Below are 15,538 nucleotides of genomic sequence, written 5' to 3'. Positions count from 1 at the left end.
ACTTGATTTGCATCAACAAAGTGAATATAATAGCCTTTGAAAATGTAATTCTTTTTGTTTTCTCACCAGGTGAAGCTTGACTAAATTCGGATTCACGTCAGAAAGTCCCATAAGAGAAGGGCGGGGTAAAACGCTTCCTAATAAAGGTGACTTCGTACCTAGGGAGAATCGAATTCAAAAACTATGGTTAAGTACGAAGGAGTACTTACCACATCATCACAACCCTTGTTGGTCTTTAATAAATTTATATTAATTATATTCACGACACAATTATTGATCGGATATACAATTATTGTTCACATATACAAATCAATTGTAAATCTCTCATCTCTCATATCTCTTCTATATCCCCTACATATCGCTCTTCTCTCTCCTCCTCTCTCAATCCCGCTCGTCTCTCGCCTCCATCTAGTAGCTAATTTTTTGATACAAAACAATTGTATCTGTGATACAATTATCAATTAGACATACAACTATATTGTGATTCTCTCCTCTATCTCCAAATATTTCTTGCCTCTATCCTTCCTCTTTCAATCTCGCTCGCCTCTATCCTCCTTCTAACATGTAGCTACGAATCATAATTAAATAAACTGTAACTAAGCAACCTACTTATGTTTCTAGTCTTAGTTGTTTTATAAATTTCCTTATTTTAAATCAGCCCAATATAAGCCCAACCCAAAATTCATCAATATCAGCCCAACCCAAATTGTTTTTGACCCGCCCACATTGCTTATACCCTAACCCTTTTCTCTTTCTTCCTCACTTAAATAACACACTCCAGTAAACCCTAAACCCTAATTCCAAATAAGCCTCCGCCTTCAAATTCTCTCCTCTCTCGGAGTTCCGTTTTGTGGAGGTGAAAATCCGTCGTAGTTCCATAATCGGCGCGCCGGAAAAAGGTAACATTAGATTTGTGGTTCGTTTATTACTCCTTCTGCGTAGTGATTTTTCTTAAAGATAAACCTAAAACCCTTTGTTAACAGATTCTTCCGGAGATGTTGGTATTGTTTGAAACACCGGCAGGTTTTGCCCTTTTCAAAGTTTTGGATGAGGGAAAGCTCTCCAAAGTTGAGGTATCATAGCATTCATCTCTTATCCTTTTTCTCCTTCTTCTGTGTTTTCATGTTTTATAGAATCGTTTTCTCTTTTGTGTTTGTTGCAGGATTTGTGGAAGGACTTCTCCTCAACTGATTCCGCTAGAAAGGTAATTTTTTTGGGCAAACCATTTGATGAGTTAATCGTGAGGTAGAAATCTTGGTGTAGCATGTGGAAATTTGGACATAAATTGTGCTTGTAAAGTTTCTAACTTTATGTTTCATACATTCTTCATTTACTTGACTGGTTGGTATGAAAACAGGTCGTGAAGCTAAAAGCTTTCTCCAAGTTTGAAAACACCTCAGAAGCTCTATCAGCAGCTACGTTGTTGATAGATAGCAAACCCAGCAAAGGACTGCGCAAGTTCTTGAAAGCACACTGTGATGGTGAAACTTTGGGGGTTGCTGATTCAAAGCTAGGAAATGCAATTAAAGAGAAATTGGTCTGCTTCCTTCTTATGTCAGTTCTTCATTTTTTGGTTTGTTTTGGTTCTCAATATTTATTTTTGGCTGATGTTGGTGTGGGATGTGTTTGCAGCAAATTGATTGTGTTCATAATAATGCTGTCATGGAATTGATGAGAGGAGTTAGAAGTCAGTTGACTGAGCTCATTTCTGGTCTTGCATCTCAAGACTTGGCCCCAATGAGCTTGGGTTTATCTCACAGTCTTTCAAGATACAAGCTAAAGTTTAGTCCTGACAAGGTAATTTGCTATACGTTGACTGATTTATTTCATGTTCTATGTGGTTTCATTATGGATATTCTTTCATAACAAATATTGGGATAAGTGAATGCATGGAGAGAAACAAAGGTCAGTGTAGTGTATAAAACGGAAATATAGCGAATGAAAGGATCCTCCACCTTCAACGATGTGGTTAGGGGGTTCAATCCAGCAAGGAAACATAGTGGAAAAGGACTAACCATAACTCCTGGGTAAGGGATTTTGGGTGGTGACCTTGTAAAAAATCAACTGCTGTGGAACACTCTGGTTTTGTATGTTCTAGATTGTATCCTTTCTGCTAAAGTTTTAGTATTACTTTATCTTAAATAATTTGAGATTGTAATCTGTTGTTGGACAAAATTGTTCTATACAATTTCTTATGATGCTTGATGGCCATTATTAGAATTTTAGATAGTCTCAATTATTTGATTTCAGCCTGGAAATAGTCAATTCTGATGCTTTGAAGTTTAATTTTTAACTGTAACAGAAGGTCTAAGGAGTATAATTTACAAAAAATATGGAGTACTGTTGGCCCTAAAGCACACTGATGGTGAAGCATTTAGGCTGGCAATCTCATTGTTTGCGCAGCCACTTTTATGTTCATTGCATATGTATCCCTTTTGATGCTTCACATGTAATTTGAGTAGTTACACTCTGTTTATGTGGTTTCCTGAGATCTGACAGTTTCTTGCCATGGAGGTTATGCAGTTTCCTGTAATTCATGGAATCCTGACAAAGTCTGTTTAGCTTGTAGTGGATAAGACTGTAGTGCTTGGGCTGTGCTATTGTGCAATGTATATCTATTATGGCTAACAGTTAAAAGAATGTCTTACAGTCATATGATTTTCTGCCTCTTGAAGTTCTCTTGATAACTTATAGATATTTTGATGAAAACATGTAAATATGTCTCTGGGTAGCAGTTATTTGTCCAATTTTATATTTTTAACTGACTTATCTTTTTGTTAAACATGTAACAGTACAACTGACTGTTTATTTCTTTTACAGGTGGACACAATGATTGTACAGGCCATTAGCTTGTTGGATGATCTTGATAAAGAGCTAAATACATATGCTATGAGGGTCCGAGAATGGTATGGTTGGCATTTCCCGGAACTCGCAAAGATTGTACAAGATAACATTCTTTATGCCAAGGCTGTGAAGTTGATGGGTGACCGTACAAATGCTGCAAAGTTGGATTTCTCTGAGGTAAGTAGTGGCTTCTTTTTAAATGCTTCAATTGAGTTATACTAAAAAAGTAGACTACTGTTCATTCAGTAGTATTCATTTGTATATTGGTTAGCTTGCTTGTTGGAATGAATTTTTCTGATATATTGTAGTCCAATGAGCAATCTTGCTTTTTACAAGATTCACACTTCATTCTTAATTACACAAGACAAAATTTCACACTTTTTGTATGATAATGTTTTACAGATACTCCCAGAAGAGGTTGAGACTGCATTGAAAGAGGCATCCATGATCTCCATGGGTACTGAAGTTAGTGATCTTGATCTGGAGAATATTAAAGATCTATGCACCCAAGTTCTTTCATTCTCCGAGTACAGAGCTCAGTTGTATGATTATTTGAAGAGCAGGATGAACACCATTGCTCCAAATCTTACAGCTCTTGTTGGAGAACTTGTTGGTGCTCGGCTTATTGCTCATGGTGGTAGCTTAATGAATCTCGCGAAGCAACCTGGAAGTACAGTTCAGATACTTGGTGCTGAAAAGGCTCTTTTCAGAGCTTTGAAGACAAAACACGCAACTCCAAAATATGGGCTTATATATCATGCATCTTTGATTGGACAGGCAGCACCAAAACACAAGGGTAAAATTTCAAGATCTCTTGCTGCAAAGACTGCATTGGCTATTCGATACGATGCTCTTGCAGATAGCCAAGATAATTCCATGGGTTTGGAGAATCGTGCCAAGGTAACGTTTGTACTAATTATTATCTTAGGATTATATTTTCATTCTTATCCTTGTGTAGTCTGATTATTATCATATGCGACTTTTTTTAGCTTGAGGCACGCTTAAGAGCCTTAGAAGGCAAAGAGTTGAGCAAATCAGCTGGGTCTGCTAAGGGCAAACCTAAGATTGAAGTTTATGACAAGGATCGCAAAAAAGGAGGGTTGATAACACCAGCTAAGGTTTGGGACTGTCTTTTCTTGTATGCGACAGTTTCTTGGTTTGCTTCCAGTATTGACTTCTCCTTCTGTGTAGGTTTACAATCCTTCTGCTGATTCTGTTATGGGACACACTGGGAATGAGGAAAAGAAAATGAGTATAGATGATCAAACCGAGGAAGCAGCAGGTGATGAATCCCCTGTTACTGAAGGAGAGAAGAAAAAGAAAAAGAAGAAATCTGCTGAAGCGGAGGATGGCGCAGAACCTGAAGAAACTGGGAAGAAGGAGAAGAAGAAAAAGAAGAAACATGCGGATAATGAAGTGGAAAATGTAGAACTTGAACAAAGTAAGAAAAAGAAGAGGAAACACGCTGATGTCGATGAGGATGAACCAGAAACCACGGAAAAGAAGAAAGATAAAAAGAAGAAGAAGAAGAAAGCTGAAGAATAAAGTGTCCCAGCTGAGACATTTTTTAGTATCAACAATTTTGTTTTTTGGGCATGGGCGGCATGTTTTTAAGTTGTACAATGATGTCTTTGTTAAGTTATTTAGTGCTTTGTAATGCAACTTAGGATTCTGTTAGTTAAACACCATGCTTTTCAATCTTACTATGGATGCGTTATTGCTACTTTGGAATATTTGCTATATGGTATTTTACATGTTTAAGCCACACACGAGTGCATGAGGTCTTGTTATGCCTTTTTCTTTTTCATTTGGTGTTTTTATTCTTGTATTGGAGCGACAACTAAATTCAAATTGTGCATCCTATGGGCAAACTAAATTCAAATTGTGCATCCTATGGGCATTCTAAGATGTTGGTTATGTGAAAGGTCCATCAAACTGAAGAGGTGGGGGCATAGGTCAATGACAAACATTTCATTTTTTGAAAATGTAGTATGCATAGACCAAACTAGAAAGTACATCTTTAACCATAATGACATGCTACAACTGCATAATATCCCAATGATTTTATTTGTAGAAATTGAAATACTAATAATATAGTGTTTGATTGAAAAGAAAAAGTCGTTACAAAAAATTTCGAACACTTCTTGAGAAAAGCCTTATAGTTTGAATTAATTACACTCTTACAATTTTTTTTGTTATAATTATGTGCATGTCTCTCCTTTCTTTCTCGCCACTCTCCTCTCTTATACATATACAATTATATAATAGATACACATATACTCTCTCCACTGTCTATCCTTTCTAGCTCGCCTTTCTCTTTCCTCTCTCAATTTTGCTATCTCTCTCTATATGTATGTTATATATATATAATTGTCTGACAGATATATATATATATACAAATATACAAATAATTTCTCTCTCTCTACTCTCTGTCGTCTCTCACTCTCGCTTGTCTCTCTCTCATTTTTATAATGTGTAGCTATAAATTATAATACTATATATGTGTGAAACTTAATAACGCATTTTTAGTGGCTATTTGTGAAATTTTTCCCTCGTTAGATGCTAATTTATGTTTTTGCCAATTTGGATTTTGGTCTCCATACGGTGCCATTTTTACTATTAAAGCTCAACGCTCCACGCATCTGAATTCTCATCCTCTCGTTAGTCTCTGCAAATCGAAAATCAAAATTAAAGCTTAGCAGATTTTCATTTGAGTAGGAAGAAGAAGAAGACGATGTCGTCTATTGGAACTTCAAAGGGTGTATTAGAGATAGTAAAGTTCGCAGTATACGTATCAGTTCCAATTGGTCTCATGTACATATTTGCCAACAACAACAAAAATCTTCAGAAAGTCATGGGACATGTAAATTTCCTCCTCTCTTTTTTCTCTATTTATGGTAAATTTTCGTTCTTTATGCTTTAATTTTTCTGGGTTTCCAATTTTCTTTTGCGGTTTATGTTTCAGCTCGAGTCAAACCCTTTTTACATGTCTAGTTTGATTGTGTTGCTGATTTGTAAAAACTGAGTAATTGTTGGAGGTGGTGTTTATGGAGGCTTAAAAATGCAATCCCTTTTACCTTTTTGAATGAAATGGTCTCAAATAGTGAGGAATAGATACATATGATTTGTATAATGGATTGATAACTAGTTTGACATTGAACCTTAGCTGATTGATTGAATATAATCAGAGAGGGAAATGGGAATCGCTTGAAATAGGTGTTTCTGCTATCTAGGGTTTTTTTAATTGAAGGAATTGGGAGGTGGGGTTGGGGAATTTGAAAGGTAAAGTCTTGATGTATTAGTTAAGTCAAATGAGGTGAACACTATGATCTTTCATAACAATTGAAGAAGATTATGTAAATTGGAATGTTTTGTGTGATCTATATTTAGTAATTTTACATATGCTAGACAACAAGCTTGAACTAATCGTTGAGAAAGGTGGATGTAGATCCTGGATTGAGGAGTGTATAATGCAGAACCTTTTTTTGATAGGTAAAATATGTATTTTGTGTATTTAGAATAGCTAAGCACTAAGCTAGTGCTGGCAGTCAGATACGGGCCTTGCACTAGAGTGTATAATGCAGAACTAAGCAATGAAGAAACTCTGAAAGAGACTAGTAAGAAATATACTTCTGATGTCGCAATTTATGTAATGCACTTTCCCTTTTAGTTTGTTGCGGAAAGTGTAATATCTTAGTCTATCCCAAAAAGAACGATACCGTTCTATATTTAGAAATAGTTTAAGTTCAATCTTTTTATTTTACCTATGTATAGGCGCACAAATATCTGACTTGTTTTAAACCACAAGTTTCAAAAGTCTTTCGTTCTTTCTTGAACTACATGCCAACTAAACAGCATCATATAAAATGGTATTGAGGGAGCATAAGAGAGGGTGAACGAGCAACAAAGAGGAGAAAGTGTTGCATGCCGCCGAAATTAAAATAGCAATAAGATAGCAAAGAAGATGAGCAGAAGTGTGGGAAAGAGAGAGTTGTTGCTCCACAGAGGATTCGCCATTTTGAAATAGATTCTATGGATATAGCTACTTCTTAGATCTTGCTTTCGTTTTTGGATTTGGATAGACTCTAATGTTCTTGGAAGATTCGTAGACTTGTTAAAATACTTCCACATGTATTATTGTCTCTGTACTGTTTGACACGTGAAATGTATGTCTGAGATTCTGGGCGGTAAAATTTTACTAGAATGTGTTTCTTTAGGTGTTTGTTGGTTAAATCGAAGGGAAGGAATACACAGGAAATAGTCAACCCGGTCATTTTATTTAACTGAAATGAATTATTTTACCTTCCCAATCTTTTCTTTAACCATTTACACCTCTAAAAAGGCCAGCCACTAGAAGTGTAGCTTGGCTATGAAAATTAAGTGCGCAACTTGCGTGATCCTCAAATGTGATAAGTGCAGGCCAAGTATGTACTTTGAATGGTGAAGTGACAATGGTTGCAAGATGTTAAAGATGCCTGGATATTGTGAGGCTTAAAGATGATCCTTTGTTCATACTTAGTAAGATATGTCTTCTACTTTTTGGTGGGTAGTATAGTTGGATCATCTATGTGCTTAGACCAGCTATTTCTTTGTTTTACAGTTTACCTCACTGAAAATATATTATGTGTAAGTCGTAGTAAGATGCATTCGGTTGTTTCTGGTGTCATACTGATGATGCAGCTCATCTTCGGTGCTTCCAAATCTCCGAATGTTTTATTTCAAACTGATGATGCATTCATAAACATTTTGCATTTTCTTTTTAGGTTTGCAAAGTTATCTGAAACTTTATGTAGGTGCGTTCTTCAGGGTGTAATCACAAATATTTTCAAGCTTCCATCAATAGCTTATTTTTCAGGTTTCATTTGTGTTCTCTTTGAAGTTAATAGTTATTATAAGCCCATGTAACTCCCAAGTCACGTGGGCCAAATAGTTTCCACTGCTTTGGTGGTTTTGGTCCCGCATTGGACAATGTTTGGAGATTGCAAGGGCTTCTATAGAAGTACAACAGAACAACCACCCTTTTGTTGATAGATGAAGTGCTTCATTTCAGATCAATTCTTCTCTGCATTTGCTTTTGATGATTGCTGCCAAATTGACTTTCAAAGTTTGTCACTCTCTGTTTCTCTCTCACTCTCTGGTCTCTCATTCTAAGCTTATCATGAGTTGTATATACACTTGGAAAACCTTTGGTAAGCCGCTGAAGTAAATAGGGAAATTGCTTAACTAATAATGAATTCCTGAACTGACAAAGACCTAACTTTTTTTGAAAGGTAATGTTGAAATACCTATTATAACTCCTATATTCTGGATTAATTACAATGCATTCCGTAAATAGATAGTTTTAAGAAATTCACTGACCCTTTCCACATTCTATTAGCTTCCTGCTTATTTTAATCATAGTTACCGCAACTGAAAATTTAGGAGCTGATAAAAGAAATTTCTCTAAGCATTATATTTGAAGGGAAAAAAGGAGATAAATAGGAAACATATGGTCATAAGAGACCTAGTTATGTTTTGCGAGCAAGGCTATTCTTGTGAGCTGGACTAGGTACGTTGGACGATGGAGATAGTTCAGATGCCATCAGGGTTATGATGTCACTTAAATATCAAAACCATTTTGAATTTAATTGATATGACTCCCCCCACCCCCAAACCCCCCATCCCCAAAAAACAAAGAAGAAGATAATTTGGTGGATGTGTTTTATCACAAGAGAAGGCTTATGCTTTTCATTCTGGGCTTTAGTTATTCCAATTTCCCCTTGCAACCAATAGTATTCATTAAGATAATATTCATTTTTCTGCATTTTTCTGATTGCCTTCAAGTCCAGTTCAATTACTGTGCTATATTCTATCAGCATGATGTAGATTTAGCATGAAGCTACCTCAGTTGGAATTGGCTCTTCAGTGAGCAGATGCTGTAACAACGATCATCTCCAAATCATATTATATATCTAAATGAATTTATACCACGATTGGTGTTGTAACTCTTTGTAACACAGTTTCAATATATATCTTTGGCTTATAACTTCCATGTTTTTTTTGCTTGTGAAGCGTGAATATGTAGTTTATCCTACAGAAACTGTAAGGCCCCAATCGCCCGAGGAACTGAGGGAGATGGCAAAAGAAATAGGTCGTAAGAGAGAGAGGGACCAAGCAATGCGGAGCTGAGGAAGACGTGCAACCCACAAAATGAAGAGGCGTAGAAGTATTTGTAGGTCTGTTAGTAATGCTTGCACAAAGGAACATCCTGATTCCTTTCTGTGCCGCGAAGAGATGGATGTGCTATTATTAGTGTTCACCAATAAGTGAGTTTGTTGCCAATAAAACTGTGTAGCAAAGCCATTGATTGTATACTGCCATTTCTGTGTTTGATTTATCTTTCCTTTTAACATACTTGTAACAGTTAAACAGAAGTTGGAACACTCCCTTTCTTCACAAAAAAGGTGTTTCTGTCCCCTTTTTTTCTTTGTAACACAGCATCATTACTAATGTGAACCATCTTCAATTGTTTGCTCGAAAATATTTCAGATTATGAATGTGAAATGTTTGTATGGAGAAGACACATTCATCTAATGTTTACTAAAAATGCAACCAGGACTGCGATCCCTTTGCCTTAACCAGGGATTTGGGATTCGAATTGTTCGATTAGAAAATCTCTTATTAGTAAATATTTTGACTCCGCTACTGTGTTCAGTGTATGTCTTAGGGGCAAAGGCCCTTCTTTAATATTGACTGGACATAATTAAAAGGATGTCTACATCTGTTTATCTGTATTTGATGCATGGGTTCCACACATCCCATTGAAGTCTCTTTTTCTTCTTTTTTTTTTTTTGGAAAAAAATATTTATAGAATTATATAATCATAATCTATCGAAAATAACCTCTTTATAATTTATCAATGGTGTTCGTGTTGGCTGGTGCAATATTCTACCAAGACTTAAAGCAAATACAAAGAAAACATTCAGATTTTTTTTTATTTTGCCGGAATTTGAACTTTGGTCAATAATGAATTTTAAAAGCTTCCAATATATTATGTCATGCTTCTTCCAAGAAAATGAGATGAAGAATTTTAATTTGTTGTGTTATTTTCTTGGTATCCATTGACTTGCATGAGTCAATGGGTCTTTCTAATATAATTAAAAATAATGAGTCTTTTCTTAACTAATGAAAATTCTAGTCATCATAAGAATTTCCTTGAAGCTTAGAGTAGCAGAAAAAACAGGTAACTTCTTGTTTTTTCCTTTTTCTGCACTGAAATTTTGAGATTTTTTTGGGATAAATTGATTTGTAAAATCTTTCAATACTCAAAAGTAATAAGTTTCTTGTGAAGTTTATACCTTAATCAGTAATGGGGTTCTTCATTCTTGCTTTCAAATATTAAAAAAAGGTGCATTTTCTCTGTTTTTTTGTATTTACTTGCTTAGAGTTCATAATTCTTGAAGTTATGAAAGAGCCAGCCTTAGTAGTGATGTAGTTGTTAGTATGTTGCTCGGACCCTCCAAAAATGTTGCACACATATCGAATCCTCTTAAAAAAAGATAGCTTTTTGAGGATCCGACATATATCTGTTGGTATTTTTGAAGAGTCGGAGCAATATAGGCAGGCGGAATATTTCTATCCTTTTTTCATACATAGTTGTTATAATTTTGTTTCATTTCCTTTGATTGAAAGATTATTAATCATCTTCAAAGTGTATAATTTGCAATCACTTAGCTCTTCTTGAAAGAATAAAAAATCATTTTTGTAGGTAGAATTGAACTTTGTACACATTTGTGAAAAGATTAGCACTTTTAGCTTCTTTTTCTCTTGTTTATTTATATGCAAGTACCAAACTTTCATGAGGAATGTTTACACTACTTTGTTGGTTTATGTAGTATCTTAGATTTTCATCTTCGGTAAAGCTGCTTAATTTGTCGAAAATCTGAAATAGTGATTAGTGAGTAGATTGTTGGAGTAGAGACAGTATGTTGAATGCAGAAGAACTTGCTTAGATTTCATAGATTTAGTGGTCAAGTCAGGAGAACAAGTGCCATTTGAATTTGATAGGTGTATCGTAATGGCGGAGTTAGTTCCAATTGGGACTATTTTGGCTGTGATTAGTAGTCAAGTAATAAAGACCGCTCAAGCTGCGAATGATGTAGTATTCGAGAAGGAGAGTTTTAAGGTTCTTGGGAACTATCTTTCGGACATTGAGCCCGTCTTGAAAGAATTGCAGCTGCAGAAGTTAAACGATTCCCCGGCTGCAAGGCAAGCTTTGGAATCCATTGAAGCTGACTTGCAGAAGGCTAATGACTTGGTTGAGAAGTATAAGAACCGAGCCCGTTTCTACTTGCTGGTCAAATGTAGGAGCATCGTTAAGGAGGTACAGGAAGTCACTAGGGATATAGGTAAATCCCTGGCCGCGTTATCCCTAGTCAACATGGAAGTGTTGTCAGGGATTTCAGAAGAGGTAACTAGGCTGCAGAATGAAATGCAAAGAGCTAACTTTGAGGCATCTCAGTCGCGTCTCCAAATTGTTAACAAGTTAAACCAAGGTCTATCGGATCAGATACATGACCAAGAATTTGCTAACAATATTCTTAAAGAAATAGCAAGGGCTGCTGGGGTGCCAGTGGAACCAGCAGAGATAACGAAAGAGCTAGATAATTTCAAAAAAGAGAAAGAAGAAGCTGCTTACCGGAAAGAGAGAGCTGAAGTCTTGTTTTTGAATCAAGTCATTGAGCTGCTCTCACGAGCCGATGCTGCAAGAAATTATGAGGAAGTCAAAAGCCAATATTTCGAGAGAGTTGGCATTATAGAGGGATATGATCCTAGAGAAGAATACATTCAACCATTTAAAGCTTTTATTTGTTGTATAACAGGAATTATAATGGTAGATCCTGTAAGCCTATGTACCGGTACTGCCTGTGAGAGAGCTTCTATCCAAGCTTGGTTTGACTCAGGGGAGAAAACTGATCCTGAAACAGGTGAAGAGCTGCAGGATTTGTCGTTCAGGCCAAACCTCCAATTGAGACAATTAATCCAAGAGTGGAAAGAGCTCAACTATTGCATCATAATCAGGGCTTGCAAGGGGAAATTTCTTTCTGGAGTAGATGCATCAATTGAGGAGGCTCTTGCACAAATGCAAGAACTAATGAAAGCAAGTTCGATAAATAAAGAATGGGTGACAATCGGGGGACTCACTGAAATTGTCATCTCCAAGCTTGGCATGTTACGTAGTGGATATCTGCAAGATAAAGTGATGATTACATTGAAGGACGTCGTAGATGGGCATGCTAGAAACAAGGTGAGTGAATTTCTTTAAATATTAAAAAAGAAAATGTGAAAGTAAGCAAACTCATGTAATTCTGCTTTCACCTAGAATACTATGTCCTTTTACTTTTGTTCCGTATAGCCATATTACATAAATGTTTCATGCAGGACTTCAGTATTTCGTCTGAAAAAAATGAAATTTTCGTTTAATTTCTCTTTTAACTGTTTGCACTCTAGAACTATTAATTAATTTATGCATTGTGCTGTGGTTTGCTTGTTGCTTGTTGTTACTAACGTATGTATGGCCTACTTTTCCACGCTTAGTTGTTTCTAAGTATAGGACACCAGGATAGTGAAGAACGGACGTAAGGGGTGGGGGTAATATATGGGCTTATCATGTGGATCATTTCATATCATCTGATAAGGGCTACCAGAGTTAACAATGTTATTGACTTAATAATATAGGTCTTATTTATCGTTAGATTTTTGCTTTTGTCAATGTAGTTCTAGTCTTTGAGGTCGCTTGTCCAAAGCAGAGCGTTGCATCCCACATCGGCTGTGGAAAGGAAAATTAGACTCATTATATGGTCTCACGCAATCCTCATTCCTCACCTCTTGAGCTATCTTTCCGGATTGAGTTAGGCCCCAGGTCCATTTCTCATGATGTTTTTAGAACCAGGTCTGTCCGTGTTTGATCCCCATGTCATATAGTCTACGGAATCACGGTCCATTTGTTATAATCCTGCTCTCGTGAATTAGCTTTTGGGGTTCCATTTTTTAACACAGAAAAAGATGTCTTTTCTAGTTCTCCTGAATTTCCCTTGGTGTTCCTTAAGCCAGGGGCTAGGATCAGGATGTATGAGCAAATATACATCCAAGTCTTGCTTTTAAACATGCGAAGTCCAAAGCTTTATTCCTAATTAAACTGTTATTCCATATAATTTATAGGACGTATTCGTTGAGAACCAGGGGTTTGAGAATGTTGTAGCATGCTTCGGAAAAAACTATGCCACTTCAACTGCTGCAATTGAGCTGATATACGAGGTTCTCCACGATCAGTCAAGTTGGAACTTGCCTTATTGCCAGAAGCTTTCTCAGCAGTCCAATTCAATCTCGCTTCTCGTCTCTTTTCTCAAAAATCAGGCCAGTCCATCAGCTGAAAAAGCAGAAGAAATCCTGGCTAAGCTTTGTGATGAAGAAGAGGAGAACATTGTTAAGGCTGCTCGAGAGGGATGGTATGGACCATTTATCGATACGTTACACCATGGTAAGCATAGCTGCAACACTCTTATATGTTATATGTTACAGTTGCACATGGGGATATAGATAATAATCTTAATATCAGCGTATTCTTCTCTATTGGATTCATGTATCAGCCTAGTTAGAGCATACACATTTTTTTTTGGAGTTTTACGTTAAGTTATATCGTTCAATTATCTTCAGGATCAGCATCTTCAAGAATGTCAATTGTTAGAGCAATTCTCGGTTTGGAACTCAGGGATGAAGATATGAAGCTTCTCGGGGAGAAAGGGATTATTCTTCCTCTGCTTGAGATGACATCTGGAAATATTGAATCAAAAGAACTTTCATTATCTGCACTTGTGAAGCTATCAAGCTTTTATGACAATAAGATGCTTATAGCTGCAGCTGGAGGGGTTGCTATTGTTTTAAAGCTAATGATTTCATCCCATGTACGTTCAGTTATCATCGCTAAGTGCTGTGAAGTTCTAGCTAATCTTTCGGGCAATGGTGATGGAGTTAAGTTCTTGATTGATGAAACTGGAAACCAACTTGTACTAGAGCCTGTAATCGCGTACTTGCTGGCTTTTCAACAGAATTTTACATCCTCCTCGGACATTGTTCGTAGGCATGCTTTACGTGCACTATTAGGAATTTGTCAATCTCAAGCTGGACTTGTCAAATCAGCAGTTCTCTCTGCCGGTGGTGTTTCAGCTGTCCTTCCCCTTCTTGATGATCCGAACCAGGAAATACGAGAAGCAGCGATCAATCTACTTTTCATCTTCTCACAACACGAGCCAGAGGGTGTCGTTGAGTATCTTCTTAAGCCAAGAAGATTGGAAGCTTTAGTTGGTTTTCTTGAAAATGATAGCAAAGGTGATGTACAGATGGCTGCAGCCGGTTTACTAGCCAACCTTCCTAAATCGGAAACTTCACTCAGAGAGAAACTCATAGAACTAGGTGGCCTAAAGGCAATCATTAACATCTTGAAGTCCGGAACCATGGAAGCTAAGGAAAATGCTCTTAGTGCCTTCTTCAGGTTCACAGATCCAACAAATCTGGAGTCTCAACGCAACGTGGTTGAGCTTGGAGCATATCCTATACTGGTAAACTTTCTCAAAGCTGATTCAATAACTGCACAAGCAAGAGCAGCTGCACTATTAACGGATCTATCAATGCGTAGTCATGAACTCAGTGCATTATCCAGGAAAGCTTCCTGTTTCTGTATTGGACGAGCACGTGCTCCTATCTGTCCTGCCCACGGAGGTGCCTGCAGCGTGAGCAAGACATTCTGTCTATTGGAGGTAAATGCATTGCCTGATTTGGTTAAACTGTTAAAAGAAAAGATACATGCCACGTCTTATGAGGCGATTCAGACACTCTCAACTCTGGTTTGCGAAGAATCGCCTCATAGAGGAGCCAATGTGCTGCACAAGGAGGATGCAATATCACCAATCATAGAAGTTCTAAACTGGGGATCAGAATCTTTAAAGGGTGAAGCTTTAGGGGTCCTGGAAAAAGTGTTTATGTCAAGGGAAATGGTGGATCTTTATGGACTAACAGCTAAGTTACCTCTCGCGCGTTTAACAGGAGGTAGAATTCATGAAGATGGACATCTCCAAAGGAAAGCTGCTAGAGTCTTGTTACTTATCGAACGTCAACCTAGATCATCCAGATCTCTCATTGCAGGTATATCCGGTTAAGAAAAGCGTTGTCTAAAGTCGAAAAGTATGGCCTTTGATCTAAAGGCCACACTTTCCTGGTGTTGCTTTTAAAGGCCTAATGTGTTTTAGTGAAATTTCATGATATGTAACTATGTTCTTGTGTTGTATGTATTTTGGTCTTCATTATAACATAATTTGTTCTGTTTAGAAGTCTATGCACAACATTATATATACCTTGATATCGCTTACGAAAATTCATGTATATGCCAATGAAGTATATAACGAAAAATTCTGAATACGTCACTGAAGTGAGTAAAAAGTAAAAGAAACAATGCTTATTAGGAAACAAGTACCTGTCTACACAATCTCAATCATTATAATTTTGTGGGGGCAATTAACTTGTCAATTTGAACAAGTTTCTTCCACAATTAGTTGTAAATCAATTATGTTATTAATGGTCTACGTTGAATTGTTGCACGTCACTTTACAGTGATAGAAATTGTAATAACACTTTTTTTCTTTTTTTATAATATATATAT

The 15,538-nt window shown here is 36.7% G+C and overlaps 3 protein-coding genes across 6 annotated transcripts; all 3 read left to right on the top strand.

Annotated features, from left to right (window-relative positions):
- Positions 1-767: 767 nt before the first annotated feature.
- Positions 768-4,611, top strand: LOC101263757 (MAR-binding protein). The gene is given in 9 exon segments (NM_001324356.1): positions 768-899; positions 984-1,073; positions 1,163-1,204; positions 1,358-1,537; positions 1,633-1,797; positions 2,821-3,021; positions 3,247-3,744; positions 3,834-3,962; positions 4,036-4,611. Coding segments are annotated over 8 exon segments (1,647 nt in total). The 5' UTR covers positions 768-899; positions 984-995; the 3' UTR covers positions 4,390-4,611.
- An 823-nt stretch (positions 4,612-5,434) lies between these two features.
- LOC101263463 (uncharacterized) lies at positions 5,435-9,364 on the top strand. Its single transcript, XM_004247578.5, has 2 exons — positions 5,435-5,707; positions 8,896-9,364. The coding sequence occupies exons 1-2, from the start codon at positions 5,579-5,581 to the stop codon at positions 9,010-9,012; spliced, it is 246 nt and encodes an 81-aa protein (XP_004247626.1). The 5' UTR covers positions 5,435-5,578; the 3' UTR covers positions 9,013-9,364.
- A 279-nt stretch (positions 9,365-9,643) lies between these two features.
- Positions 9,644-15,209, top strand: LOC101263156 (U-box domain-containing protein 24-like). 4 transcript variants are annotated; one of them, XM_004247577.5, is made up of 4 exons: positions 9,644-10,066; positions 10,719-12,130; positions 13,045-13,363; positions 13,540-15,209. In XM_004247577.5, the coding sequence occupies exons 2-4, from the start codon at positions 10,901-10,903 to the stop codon at positions 15,036-15,038; spliced, it is 3,048 nt and encodes a 1,015-aa protein (XP_004247625.2). In that variant the 5' UTR covers positions 9,644-10,066; positions 10,719-10,900; the 3' UTR covers positions 15,039-15,209. The 4 variants fall into 4 exon arrangements, with proteins under 4 accessions (XP_004247625.2, XP_010326704.2, XP_025888799.2 ...); XM_010328402.4 differs by having other exon boundaries at positions 9,717-10,066; positions 10,891-12,130; XM_026033014.2 differs by having other exon boundaries at positions 9,804-10,231.
- The last annotated feature ends 329 nt before the right edge of the window (positions 15,210-15,538 follow it).

The sequence above is a fragment of the Solanum lycopersicum genome, chromosome 9, assembly GCF_036512215.1.
Source record: "Solanum lycopersicum chromosome 9, SLM_r2.1".
NCBI classification, from domain to species: Eukaryota; Viridiplantae; Streptophyta; class Magnoliopsida; order Solanales; family Solanaceae; genus Solanum; species Solanum lycopersicum.
The sequence above is the reverse complement of the archived record's forward strand: the minus strand, read 5'-3'. Positions and strand labels throughout refer to the sequence as shown.